Source organism: Hemiscyllium ocellatum, unplaced genomic scaffold, assembly GCF_020745735.1.
Source record: "Hemiscyllium ocellatum isolate sHemOce1 unplaced genomic scaffold, sHemOce1.pat.X.cur. scaffold_518_pat_ctg1, whole genome shotgun sequence".
Taxonomy (NCBI): Eukaryota; Metazoa; Chordata; class Chondrichthyes; order Orectolobiformes; family Hemiscylliidae; genus Hemiscyllium; species Hemiscyllium ocellatum.
Genome location: NW_026869095.1, coordinates 424,094 through 437,953, shown reverse-complemented (window position 1 = coordinate 437,953; position 13,860 = coordinate 424,094). Strand labels below are relative to the sequence as shown.

At 56.4% G+C, this 13,860-nt stretch overlaps 1 protein-coding gene across 2 annotated transcripts in view; it reads left to right on the top strand.

The window, feature by feature from the left end:
• The first annotated feature begins 532 nt into the window (after window positions 1-532).
• Window positions 533-13,860, top strand: part of slc35a2 (solute carrier family 35 member 2) — a 28,293-nt gene continuing 14,965 nt past the window's right edge. Inside the window, exon 1 of one of the 2 annotated variants that reach the window (XM_060823267.1) lies at window positions 533-711. In XM_060823267.1, the coding sequence (XP_060679250.1) occupies window positions 633-711 (79 nt within the window). In that variant the 5' untranslated portion in view covers window positions 533-632. Of the gene's footprint in view, window positions 712-770; window positions 1,508-13,860 lie in introns of those variants that run through there. The other variant, XM_060823268.1, reaches the window with a different exon arrangement.

Sequence of the window (13,860 nt, the reverse complement as noted above, 5' to 3'; positions counted from 1 at the left end):
GTGGAGGTCTGCAGTGAGACCTCCCGGTCCCGCGGTGGCGCTGCAGCAGGAGGTCTGCAATGAGACCTCCCGGTCCCACGAGGGCGCTGCCTCTGGAGGTCTGCAGTGAGACCTCCCGGTCCCGCGGTGGCGTTGCCTGTGGAGGTCTGCAGTGAGACCTCCCGGTCCCGCGGTGGCGCTGCAGCAGGAGGTCTGCAATGAGACCTCCCGGTCCCGCGGTGGCGCTGCAGCAGGAGGTCTGCAGTGAGACCTCCCGGTCCCGCGGTGGCGCTGCAGCAGGAGGTCTGCAGTAAGACCTCCCGGTCCCGCGGTGGCGCTGCAGCAGGAGGTCTGCAGTGAGACCTCCCGGTCCCGCGGTGGCGCTGCAGCAGGATGCCTGCAGTGAGACCTCCCGGTCCCGCGGTGGCGCTGCAGCAGGAGGTCTGCAGTGAGACCTCCCGGTCCCGCGGTGGCGCTGCAGCAGGAGGTCTGCAGTGAGACCTCCCGGTCCCGCGGTGGCGCTGCAGCAGGAGGTCTGCTGCCGTTGCCGGCGGCGGGTGAGGCTGCGGTGAGCCTTCCCCCTGACCCCCTCCCGCTGCCCTTGTGGGTGGGGAAGGAGCTGCTCGGCCACTGAGGGCGGCTCAGGCGGCAGCATGGCAGCGGCAGCGGCGGCGGATAAGGCCGAGGCCAATGGCGGTGTGAGCGCGGTCCCCGAGCCCCGGCGGATGACAGGTAAATGACGGCGGGCCCGGTCAAAGGTCGGAGGGTCCTCTTCACGACAGTGCAATCCAGTTTACGGCAGATGTCCCTGGAATTGGCCAAACTCCCCTCACCCTCACCCTCTCCCTGTCTCTGTCACTGTCTCTGTCCCTGACCCTGACCCATTCACTGTCACTGTCTCCCCTCTCTCTCTCAATCACACTCTCTCTCTATCCCTCTCTCTCTCATTCTCTCTATCCCTCTACACTCTTCTTCCTCCTCTGAGTCTCTCTGTCCCTCTCTCTATCTATCTCTCTCTCTCATTCACTCTCTCTCTATCTCTCTTTCGTTCACTCTATCTCCCTCTCATTCACTCTCTCCCTCTCATTCACTCTCTCTCTCTCGTTCACTCTCTCTCCCTCTCATTCACTCTATCTCCCTCTCTCGTTCACTCTATCTCCCTCTCTCGTTCACTCTATCTCCCTCTCTCGTTCACTCTATCTCCCTCTCTCGTTCACTCTATCTCTCTCTCTCGTTCACTCTGTCTCTCTCTCTCGTTCACTCTGTCTCCATCTGTTGTTCGCTCTATCTCTGTCTTGTTCACTCTATCTCACTCTCTCGTTTGCTCTATCTCTCCCTCTCGTTCGATCTATCTCTCTCTCGTTCGCTCTGTCTCTGGGTTTCTCGTTCACCGTATCTCTCCCTCTCATTTGCTCTTTCTCTGCCTCTCTTTCTCCTTCGCTCCCTCTCTTTCTCTCTCTCTCTCTCTCTCTCGTCCATCCCGGTTTCGTGATGACTGTTTGGAGCGCAGCACAATTCCTGAGGCGCGGTAAGAGACTGTCATCGTGAGGAGTTGATTGGGAAGTGGGTGGGAAAGGTGGGATTTTGTTTTCGGTGGGTTGGGGGGTTGGGTGGAGGTCAGGCTGATGTAAACGCAGGGGCTCTGTGTGCGTTTTGCCCGTACGGAAAGGGAGTGCTTTAAATCAGATTTGGATTTAAATGCGGGAGAACACGTTGTTGCTTTGAGAGTTTGCACAGTGTAGTTCGCACATCTGATGTGTTTTTGATTTGACATATTCCTGTTACAGCGAAAAATGCTGTTTTGTGTGCTATACAGACAGACAGAACCATACAACTGCACCAGGGTAGCAGAATAGAGCACATCGTATAGTGTTACAGCCACTAAGGAGGTTTGCAGAGAGAGATTACAGTGAAAGAGCTCCGTTCAGAGCCAGCGAGGGCCTGTTTCCCAGTCTGTCGAGATGTGTTTGTTTCTCCTGCTGTATGGAAGGGGTGATATCCGGGGTGGGAGGGCTCCCTGACGACGGTGGCAGTGGGAAGTGTCGTGGGTGGGAAGCTGCAAGACGGACCGGGGCCGGGTTCACGTCTCCCTTAGGGTTTCTTGCGGACCTGGGAAGAGCAGTCGCCATTCCGAGCGCCCGGATCGGATGCTTTCGCCGACGTACCGAATTCCTGTGGCCGCCTGAGGGAGTCGAGGTGTGTGGGTGTGCTTCCTTGACCGTCGACGTGCGAGGGGACGAGGACAGGTCATTGGCGATCGTCGCTGTCAGGAGCCTGATCTCGGGACCAGATGGGATTGGAGGGGAGCCCTCCACCCAGCCTCCCTGGCTTCGCCGACATTGAGAGGGGGGGGAATTGTCATCTGAACAGTCCATCTCTTTCTCATACTCCGTCTCCTGGTCGTCTGAGATCCAGCCTCCCCTTGTGGTGTCGGGGGCTGAATTTGCCCGCACGCCCGTGTGTATAAGGAGGATAGTGAGCGGGCTGAGTCCATGTCTGTTGCGGGGCGCCAGCGTCGAGGAGCGGGGGTGGAAGGAGGCGTTGCTGCCTGTCCTCTCCCGACTGCGGGCTGGAGCGTCCAGGCAGAGAGAAGTGACCCAGGTTCCCGGGGTTTGGAGGTGAGGGTGGTTGGAATTGAGGCTGGTGTCCTCATTATCCAAATGTTCCTGGGACGAGGGTCAGTCGTAGGACCCCCCCTAACAGCAGCGGAACAGACCCTTCGGCCCAACCAGTCCATGCTGGCCCCAGTCCCGAACTAAACTGGTCCGTCACCTGAACCCTGCTCCCGGACCGTATCCATTTCCTATTCGGGGACTTATCCAGAAGTCTTTCAAACGTTGCCCGTCCACCACATCCTCTGAAAATTCATTCGTGGGGGGGGAGCAAAATGCACCTTGTACCCTTTTTAAATCTTTATTCTCCCCACCTCACAAATATGTCTCCTAGTCTTGAATACCACCCACTCGAGGGAAAAGACAGCAGCCATTCACTTTCTCTAACCCCCTCATGATTCTCCTGCTCCTCAGCCCCTTACGCTGCAAAAGGTGAAAAAGTCTCAGCGTCTCCTTCTACCTCAAACCCTCCATCCCCGGCACCGTCCCGGTAAACCTCTTCCCGAACCCTCTCCGGGAGAATAATGACCTTCCTGGAACGGTGCGACGGGAGCTGGACACACTGCTCCAGACGGAGCCTCACCAATGTCCTGTATAACCCCCAACGTGACGTTCCCCCCCAGCTCAAAGGTCTCAGCTATGAAGGCAAGCGTGCTAAACGCCTTCTTAACCACCCCGTCTCCCTGTTAGTGGGAAAGGGTGGGGCTGGAAAAGCACAGCTGGTCGGGCAGCAGCCGATGTCCAGGAAAAATCAACGTTTCGGGCATTTCTCAAAACGTCGATTCTCCCGCCCCCTCGGATGCTGCCTGACCCGCTGTGATTTTTCAGCACCAATCTCTCAACTTAGAGTCATAGAGATGTACAGCACAGAAACAGACCCTTCGGTCCAACCCGTCCATGCTGACCCAGATATCCCGACCCAATCTAGGCCAGCACCTGGCCCATTTCCTTCCAAACCCTTCCTATCCATATCCCCATCCAAATGCCTCTTAAATGTTGTCATTGTACCAGCCCCCACCACTTCCTCTGGCAGCTCGTTCCACACACGCACCACCCTCTGGGGGAAAAAGTTACCCCTCGGGTCCCTTTCCCCCTCTCACCTTAAACCTACCCCCCTCTAGTTCTGGGCTCCCCACCCCAGGGGGAAAAGACCTTGTCTATTTACTCTATCCATGTCCCCCTCATGATTTTATAAACCTCTATAAGGTCACCCCTCAGCCTCCGACGCTCCAGGGAAAACAGCCCCAGCCTGTTCAGCCTCTCCCTGTAGCTCAAACCCTCCAACCCTGGCAACATCCTTGTAAATCTTTCCTGAGCCCTTTCAACTTTCACAACATTGGAAGGAGACCAGAATTGCACGCAATATTCCAACAGCGGCCGAACCAATGTCCTGTACAGCCGCAACATGACCTCCCAACTCCTGTCCTCAATAAATGCTGCCTAGTTTTAGACTCCCTGGTCCTGATGGGACAAAGCAGGTAGCTACATCTGTGTATCAAAGGCAAATTCGAGTCCGTTAATACGGGGAAGGTGAGGGCAATTAAGTCCAAGAGGCAATATTGGCTTTCCTGTCTCTCTCTCTGTCTCTCTCTCTCCGTCTGACTCTCCCTCTGTCTCTCTCTCTCTGTCTGTCTCTCTCTCTCTGTCTGTCTCTCTCTCTCTGTCTCCCGCCTCCCTCTTCCAACCCATCGACCCCACCACACTCTCTCCGTCTCTCCCTCTATCTACTGCCTCCCCCTCCCAACCCATCCACCCCACCAATCTGTAGGGGAATTTAGCAGACTGCACCGTATCAGGGCAGCGTTGGCCCCAGCAGGATTGCGGCCAGACGGTTATTCCGAGGACCCGGGTTCGATTCCCACCCCCGGCTCGAATTCAACTCAGTGAAAATCCCAGGGGCTATGAATCTCACTGTGACAGGGTAGATGGCGAGAGTTTTTTCCCCCCTAGGATGATGGCGTCAGTTTGTACGAGGTGGGGGGGGGGGGGCGCAGGTAGGAATCGAGGGGTGACGGGTTGAAGACGAGGCAGGTTCTTTACTCTGCCGATGTAGGGAACTCTGCCAGGTTTAAGCACGTGGATGAGGGTGGGATAGTGTTGACAAGTCAGCCCAGCGTCCAGGGCCCATTCTGCGCCGTCTCGTTCCATGACCGCGAATCCATTGACAGGGAATACTCATCTGCTTCACCAGAGGCCTTCAGAACGGCCGTCCTAGTCTGGCCTATACGTGACTCCAGACTCCTCAGCGACAGGATTGGCTCTTTCCCATCAACGAATAAAGCGAAGTAATTTCTCCTTGGCCTGTGTCTTCGATGGGAGTCCCCTCCTCCCCGAAACTGTGCCCCTCTCCCCCCCCCCCCCCCACGTCTTCATGCCACCCGGCGTCCCCATTAACAGTCTCGTTCCTCCTTTTGAACAACTGGGTCACCATTTCATCATTTCCATAAATAATTTGGAGGCGAACATCAGCGGGACAGTTAGTAAGTTTGCAGATGACCCCAAAATTGGAGGTGGAGTGGACAGCGAAGAGGGTTCCCTCAGATTACAACAGGATCTGGACCAGATGGGCCAATGGGCTGAGAAGGGGCAGATGGAGTTTAGTTCAGATAAATGTGAGGGGCTGCATTTTGGGAAAGCAAATCTTAGCAGGACTTATCCACTTAATGGTAAGGTCCTGGGGAGTGTTGCTGAACAAAGAGGCCTTGGAGTGCAGGTTCATAGCTCCTTGAAAGTGGAGTCGCAGGTGGATAGGATAGTGAAGGCAGCGTTTGGTATGCTTTCCTTTATTGGTCAGAGTATTGAGTACAGGAGTCGGGAGGTCATGTTGCGGCTGTACAGGACATTGGTTAGGCCGCTGTTGGAATATTGCGTGCAATTCTGGTCTCCTTCCTATCGGAAAGATGTTGTGAAACTTGAAAGGGTTCAGAAAAGATTTACAAGGATGTTGCCAGGGTTGGAGGGTTTGAGTTACAGGGAGAGGCTGAACAGGCCGGAGGCTGTTTTCCCCGGAGCGTCGGGGACTGAGGGGTGACCTTATAGAGGTTTATAAAATCATGGGGGCCCCCACCACTTCCTCTGGCAGCTCGTTCCACACACGCACCACCCTCTAGGGGGAAAAGTAACCCCTCGGGTCCCTTTCCCCCCTCTCACCTTAAACCTACCCCCCTCTAGTTCTGGCTCCCCCACCCCAGGGGGAAAAGACCTTGTCTATTTACCCTATCCATGCCCCCCCTCATGATTTTATAAACCTCTAGTTCTGGGCTGCCCCCACCCCAGGGGGAAAAGACCTAACCCAGTCGCCGTTCCCCAGCCCTTGGCCCATCTCCCCCTAAACCCTTCCTATCCATGTCCCACCCCCCATCCTTTTAAATGTTGTCATTGTACCAGCCCCCACCACTTCCTCTGGCAGCTCGTTCCACACACGCACCACCCTCTGAGGGGGGGTGGAAAAACTTAGCCTCGTGTCTCTTTCCGCCCCTCCCCGTCTCACCTTAAACCTACGGACCTATGAACCTACAATAATTCCCAGCCAAAAATAAGCTGAAGTGTTTGAAATGTACTGAGCATAGTTTGACGTGAGATGAATTCCAGTTCGGGGAATTAACGCCACTCCCTGGGAGAGAAGGCTGGGCCCGGAATGGGCACAGGGATGGTAGGTTCCTCAACAACGTCACCTCTCAACTCCGAACACTATCTCCAGCAATTTAAGAGCAGGTTGGCATCTTCAACTGGAAAAGGCCAGAGGTTGGGAGCACCTGATTTGAGGTTACTCTACCGGGCTTTGCGGTTCTCAGAACTGAACCGACGAGCACCCCCTCTCCAGTTCCCGTTTCTGGGTTGCCCGGCCTTCCCCAGCTCCCACCCTCAGGGGTCACCACCTCGAGACTCTATCACCCGGCTCTCGCAGGGCGCCACTGCGGTTAGACCGGCTGCCCCGCGGCGCTGGAGGCCTGGGTGGATTGGCCGTGCTAAATTGTCTCCGTGGTGCCCAGGGATGTGCAGGTTAGGGTGGATTGGCCGTGCTAAATTGTCCCCCGTGGTGCCCAGGGATGTGCAGGTTAGGGTGGATTGACCGTGCTAAATTGTCCCCGTAGTGCCCAGGGATGTGCGGGTTAGGGTGGATTGGCCGTGCTAAATTGTCTCCGTGGTGCCCAGGGATGTGTAGGTTAGGGTGGATTGGCCGTGCTAAATTGTCCCCGTAGTGCCCAGGGATGTACAGGTTAGGGTGGATTGGCCGTGCTGAATTGTCCCCGTAGTGCCCAGGGATGTACAGGTTAGGGTGGATTGGCCGTGCTGAATTGTCCCCGTAGTGCCCAGGGATGTACAGGTTAGGGTGGATTGGCCGTGCTGAATTGTCCCCGTAGTGCCCGGGATGTGCAGGTTAGGGTGGATTGTCCGTGCTGAATTGTCCCCGTAGTGCCCAGGGATGTACAGGTTAGGGTGGATTGGCCGTGCTGAATTGTCCCCGTAGTGCCCGGGGATGTGCAGGTTAGGGTGGATTGTCCGTGCTAAATTGTCCCCGTAGTGCCCAGGGATGTACAGGTTAGGGTGGATTGGCCGTGCTGAATTGTCCCCGTAGTGCCCGGGGATGTGCAGGTTAGGGTGGATTGGCCGTGCTAAATTGTCCCCGTAGTGCCCAGGGGTGTGCAGGTTAGGGTGTATTGGCCGTGCTAAATTGTCCCCGTAGTGCCCAGGGATGTGCAGGTAATGGTGGGATTGGCCGTGCTAAATTGTCCCCGTAGTGCCCAGGGATGTGCAGGTTAGGGTGGATTGTCCGTGCTAAATTGTCCCCGTAGAATCCAGAGATGTGCAGGTTAGGGTGGGATTGGCCGTGCTAAATTGTCCCCGTAGTGCCCAGGGATGTACAGGTTAGGGTGGATTGGCCGTGCTGAATTGTCCCCGTAGTGCCCGGGGATGTGCAGGTTAGGGTGGATTGTCCGTGCTAAATTGTCCCCGTAGTGCCCAGGGATGTACAGGTTAGGGTGGATTGGCCGTGCTGAATTGTCCCCGTAGTGCCCGGGGATGTGCAGGTTAGGGTGGATTGGCCGTGCTAAATTGTCCCCGTAGTGCCCAGGGGTGTGCAGGTTAGGGTGTATTGGCCGTGCTAAATTGTCCCCGTAGTGCCCAGGGATGTGCAGGTAATGGTGGGATTGGCCGTGCTAAATTGTCCCCGTAGTGCCCAGGGATGTGCAGGTTAGGGTGGATTGTCTGTGCTAAATTGTCCCCGTAGTGCCCAGGGATGTGCAGGTAATGGTGGGATTGGCCGTGCTAAATTGTCCCCGTAGTGCCCAGGGGTGTGCAGGTTAGGGTGGATTGGCCGTGCTAAATTGTCCCCGTAGTGCCCAGGGATGTGCAGGTAATGGTGGGATTGGCCGTGCTAAATTGTCCCCGTAGTGCCCAGGGATGTGCAGGTTAGGGTGGATTGGCTGTGCTGAATTGTCCCCGTAGTGCCCAGGGATGTGCAGGTTAGGGTGGATTGGCCGTGCTGAATTGTCCCCGTAGTGCCCAGGGATGTGCAGGTTAGGGTGGATTGGCTGTGCTGAATTGTCCCCGTAGTGCCCAGGGATGTGCAGGTTAGGGTGGATTGGCCGTGCTGAATTGTCCCCGTAGTGCCCAGGGACGTACAGGTTAGGGTGGATTGGCCGTGCTGAATTGTCCCCGTAGTGCCCAGGGATGTACAGGTTAGGGTGGATTGGCCGTGCTAAATTGTCCCCGTAGTGCCCAGGGATGTGTGGGTTAGGGTGGATTGGCCGTGCTAAATTGTCCCCGTAGTGCCCAGGGATATGCAGGTTAGGGTGGATTGGCCGTGCTAAATTGTCCCCGTAGTATCCAGGGATGTGCAGGTTAGGGTGGATTGGCCGTGCTGAATTGTCCCCGTAGTGCCCAGGGATGTACAGGTTAGGGTGGATTGGCCGTGCTAAATTGTCCCCGTAGTGCCCAGGGATGTGTGGGTTAGGGTGGATTGGCCGTGCTAAATTGTCCCCGTAGTGCCCAGGGATATGCAGGTAATGGTGGGATTGGCCGTGCTAAATTGTCCCCGTAGTGCCCAGGGATGTGCAGGTTAGGGTGGATTGGCCGTGCTGAATTGTCCCCGTAGTGCCCAGGGATGTGCAGGTTAGGGTGGATTGGCCGTGCTAAATTGTCCCCGTAGTGCCCAGGGATGTGCAGGTTAGGGTGGATTGGCCGTGCTAAATTGTCCCCGTAGTGCCCAGGGATGTGCAGGTTAGGGTGGATTGGCCGTGCTAAATTGTCCCCGTAGTGCCCAGGGATGTGCAGGTTAGGGTGGATTGGCCGTGCTAAATTGTCCCCGTAGTATCCAGAGATGTGCAGGTTAGGGTGGATTGTCCGTGCTAAATTGTCCCGTAGTGCCCAGGGATGTACAGGTTAGGGTGGATTGGCCGTGCTGAATTGTCCCCGTAGTGCCCAGGGGTGTGCAGGTTAGGGTGTATTGGCCGTGCTAAATTGTCCCCGTAGTGCCCAGGGATGTGTGGGTTAGGGTGGATTGGCCGTGCTAAATTGTCCCCGTAGTGCCCAGGGATGTGCAGGTAATGGTGGGATTGGCCGTGCTAAATTGTCCCCGTAGTGCCCAGGGTTGTACAGGTTAGGGTGGATTGGCCGTGCTGAATTGTCCCCGTAGTGCCCAGGGATGTGCAGGTTAGGGTGGATTGGCCGTGCTAAATTGTCCCCGTAGTATCCAGAGATGTGCAGGTTAGGGTGGATTGGCCGTGCTAAATTGTCCCCGTAGTGCCCGGGGATGTGCAGGTTAGGGTGGATTGGCCGTGCTGAATTGTCCCCGTAGTGCCCGGGGATGTGCAGGTTAGGGTGGATTGTCCGTGCTAAATTGTCCCCGTAGTGCCCAGGGATGTACAGGTTAGGGTGGATTGGCCGTGCTGAATTGTCCCCGTAGTGCCCAGGGGTGTGCAGGTTAGGGTGTATTGGCCGTGCTAAATTGTCCCCGTAGTGCCCAGGGATGTGTGGGTTAGGGTGGATTGGCCGTGCTAAATTGTCCCCGTAGTGCCCAGGGATGTGCAGGTAATGGTGGGATTGGCCGTGCTAAATTGTCCCCGTAGTGCCCAGGGTTGTACAGGTTAGGGTGGATTGGCCGTGCTGAATTGTCCCCGTAGTGCCCAGGGATGTGCAGGTTAGGGTGGATTGGCTGTGCTGAATTGTCCCCGTAGTGCCCAGGGATGTGCAGGTTAGGGTGGATTGGCCGTGCTAAATTGTCCCCGTAGTGCCCAGGGATGTGCAGGTTAGGGTGGATTGGCCGTGCTAAATTGTCCCCGTAGTATCCAGAGATGTGCAGGTTAGGGTGGATTGGCCGTGCTAAATTGTCCCCGTAGTGCCCAGGGATGTGCAGGTTAGGGTGGATTGGCCGTGCTGAATTGTCCCCGTAGTGCCCAGGGATGTACAGGTTAGGGTGGATTGGCCGTGCTAAATTGTCCCGTAGTGCCCAGGGATGTGTGGGTTAGGGTGGATTGGCCGTGCTAAATTGTCCCCGTAGTGCCCAGGGATATGCAGGTAATGGTGGGATTGGCCGTGCTAAATTGTCCCCGTAGTGCCCAGGGATGTGCAGGTTAGGGTGGATTGGCCGTGCTAAATTGTCCCCGTAGTGCCCAGGGATGTGCAGGTTAGGGTGGATTGGCCGTGCTAAATTGTCCCCGTAGTGCCCAGGGATGTGCAGGTTAGGGTGGATTGGCCGTGCTAAATTGTCCCCGTAGTGCCCAGGGATGTGCAGGTTAGGGTGGATTGTCCGTGCTAAATTGTCCCCGTAGTGCCCAGGGATGTACAGGTTAGGGTGGATTGGCCGTGCTGAATTGTCCCCGTAGTGCCCGGGATGTGCAGGTTAGGGTGGATTGGCCGTGCTAAATTGTCCCCGTAGTGCCCAGGGGTGTGCAGGTTAGGGTGTATTGGCCGTGCTAAATTGTCCCCGTAGTGCCCAGGGGTGTGCAGGTTAGGGTGTATTGGCCGTGCTAAATTGTCCCCGTAGTGCCCAGGGATGTGTGGGTTAGGGTGGATTGGCCGTGCTAAATTGTCCCCGTAGTGCCCAGGGATGTGCAGGTAATGGTGGGATTGGCCGTGCTAAATTGTCCCCGTAGTGCCCAGGGATGTGCAGGTTAGGGTGGATTGGCCGTGCTGAATTGTCCCCGTAGTGCCCAGGGATGTGCAGGTTAGGGTGGATTGGCCGTGCTGAATTGTCCCCGTAGTGCCCAGGGATGTGCAGGTTAGGGTGGATTGGCCGTGCTGAATTGTCCCCGTAGTGCCCAGGGATGTGCAGGTTAGGGTGGATTGGCTGTGCTGAATTGTCCCCGTAGTGCCCAGGGATGTGCAGGTTAGGGTGGATTGGCCGTGCTAAATTGTCCCCGTAGTGCCCAGGGATGTACAGGTTAGGGTGGATTGGCCGTGCTGAATTGTCCCCGTAGTGCCCAGGGATGGGCAGGTTAGGGCGGATTGGCCGTGCTAAATTGTCCCCGTAGTGCCCAGGGGTGTGCAGGTTAGGGTGGATTGGCCGTGCTAAATTGTGCCCGTAGTGCCCAGGGATGTGCAGGTTAGGGTGGATTGGCCGTGCTAAATTGTCCCCGTAGTGCCCAGGGATGTGCAGGTTAGGGTGGGATTGGCCGTGCTGAATTTTCCCCTTAGTGCCCAGGGATGTGTAGGTTAGGGTGGATTGGCCGTGCTAAATTGTCCCCGTAGTGCCCAGGGCTAAGAGTTGAGATGTACCACATACCAAACGTTTCCCACGTAATTTGCCTTGGTCCTCTGCACTGACGATGAGGGTGCTGATACAAAGCATCACATTGTGCGGATAATCGGATATACCATCTGCTGCTGAGCGCACTCTCTGACTGGGTGATCTCAGTCTTCCTCAGGACGGGAGTACCCCCTCGCTGAACAACAATAGATCATGCTGCTGTGTAAACGTCTGTGACTGTTGTCTGGTCTTCGCCGGGCAGGTTATGGTGGACTGAGTAGATGCCGTGAGGTGTGTGTGTAGAGGGTAGACCCCAGCTTTGAGAGAGAGAGAGAGGCCAAGGAACCACAGATACATACATCGGGAATGCAGACCCTTCGGCCCATCCCGTCCGTGCTAACCCAGATACCCTAACCTCACCCAGTCCCCGTTCCCCAGCCCTTGGCCCATCTCCCCCTAAACCCTTCCTATCCATGTCCCCCCCCCCCCACCTTCATGATTTTATAAACCTCTATCCCTCCAGGGGAAGCAGCCCCCAGGCTATCCAGCCTCTCCCTGTCGCTCAAACCCTTTCCCAACATCCTTCCTGTAGTGGGGAGACCAGAATTGAACGCAGTGTTCCCAGAGTGACCTCCCAACTCCTGGACTCAGTGCGATTTAAAGAAAGTATACCAATCGCCTCCTTCACCGCCCAGTCTACCTGCGACTCCACTCCATCTGGTCAAGATCCCAATGTCCTCTGAGGTTCCCTCCTTTGCTGTCCACTGCACCTACGGTGTTGGTGTCACCTCCAAACATAGTAACCATACTCCCTACGTTCTCACGCAGCAACGAAAAGCAGTGGACCCAGCACCAGGCCTGGGGCAATATTTTGCAAACAGTGGGGGGGGGGGAAGAGGCTGAAGCAGAGGGGGGGTCGTCGGAGATAAATGTTTGCCCCCTCTGCTGTTTCCCGAAGGCAGTTGGAAAGGGAGAGAGAGAGAGATCGGGCGGGGGGTGGGAGGTAGAATTGATCATAACAATGTTTGGAGGAGAAAGTGAGGTCTGCTGATGCTGGAGATCAGAGCTGAAAATGTGTTGCTGGAAAAGCGCAGCAGGTCAGGCAGCATCCAAGGAGCAGGAAATTCGACGTTTCGGGCATAAGCCCTTCTTCAGGAATGAGGAGAGTGTGCCAGGCAGGCTAAGATAAAAGGTAGGGAGGAGGGACTTGGGGGAGGGGCGATGGAGGTGTGATAGGTGGAAGGAGGTCAAGGTGAGGGTGATAGGCCGGAGTGAGGTGGGGGTGGAGAGGTCAGGAAGAAGATTGCAGGTTAGGAGGGCGGTGCTGAGTTCGAGGGAATCGACTGAGACACGGTGGGGGGAGGGGAAATGAGGAAACTGGGGAAATCTGCATTCATTCCTTGTGGTTAGAGGATTCCTAGGCGGAAGATGAGGCGCTCTTCCTCCAGCCGACGTGTTGCTATGGTCTGGCGATGGAGGAGTCCAAGGACCTGCATGTCCTCGGTGGAGTGGGAGGGAGAGTTAAAGTGTTGAGCCACGGGTTGGTTGGTCCGGGTGTCCCAGAGGTGTTCCCTGAAGCATTCCGCAAGTAGGCGGCCTGTCTCCCCAATATAGAGGAGGCCACATCGGGTGCGGCGGATGCAATAGATGATGTGTGTGGAGGTGCAGGTGAATTTGTGGCGGATATGGAAGGATCCCTTGGGGCCTTGGAGGGAAGTGAGGGAGGAGGTGTGGGCGCAAGTTTTGCATTTCCTGCGGTTGCAGGGGAAGGTGCCGGGAGTGGAGGTTGGGTTGGTGGGGGGTGTGGACCTGACGAGGGAGTCACGGAGGGAGTGGTCTTTTCGGAACGCTGATAGGGGAGGGGAGGGAATGTTGCTGGCCCTTCCTTTCAATCCTACCCCGACAGTCGATCGAACATCAGATTGAGAAAACTGAGCGCACGCGGTGCTTTTCAAGACCCTGTCTCTGAGGAGAGGGAGAGAGTCCGATACAGGGACAGAATTGGGCCATCCAACCCATCGAGTCCCCTCCCGGCGTTCGGGTTTGGTCACGTGTTTCTTGGGCGTGATGTTGCGTTATGGTGAAGCAGACCAGGGCTGGAGCTGTTCGGTCAGGCCCTGGGGTGGTGTTGGAGAACACAGAGAGACCCGGGGTGGGGTTTAGGGAAGTCAATGTTTGACGTTGGCCTCACAGGGAGACAGGGCGGTTAAGGTGGTGATCAGCACCCTTGCCTTCATGGCTCAAGAGTGTAGGAGCTGGGGGGGGAACGTCACGTTGGGGTTATACAGGACGTTGGTGAGGCTTCGTCTGGAGCAGAGTGTCCCGTTCCCGTCGCCTCGTTACAGGAAGGTCATTATTCACCCGGAGAGGGTTCGGGAAGGGATTTAGCGGGATGTGGCCGGGACTGGAGGGTTTGTAGGTGTTGGACTCGCTGGGACCTTTTTTCACAGGAGCCGAGGAGGTTGAGGGGTGACCGGATTGAGGGTTAGAGATTGGTGAGGGGCATAAATAGGGTTCTTTTCCATCGGGTTGGGGAGGGGTCCAGAAATAGGGGGTGCGTTTTTGAGGTGAGAGGGGAAA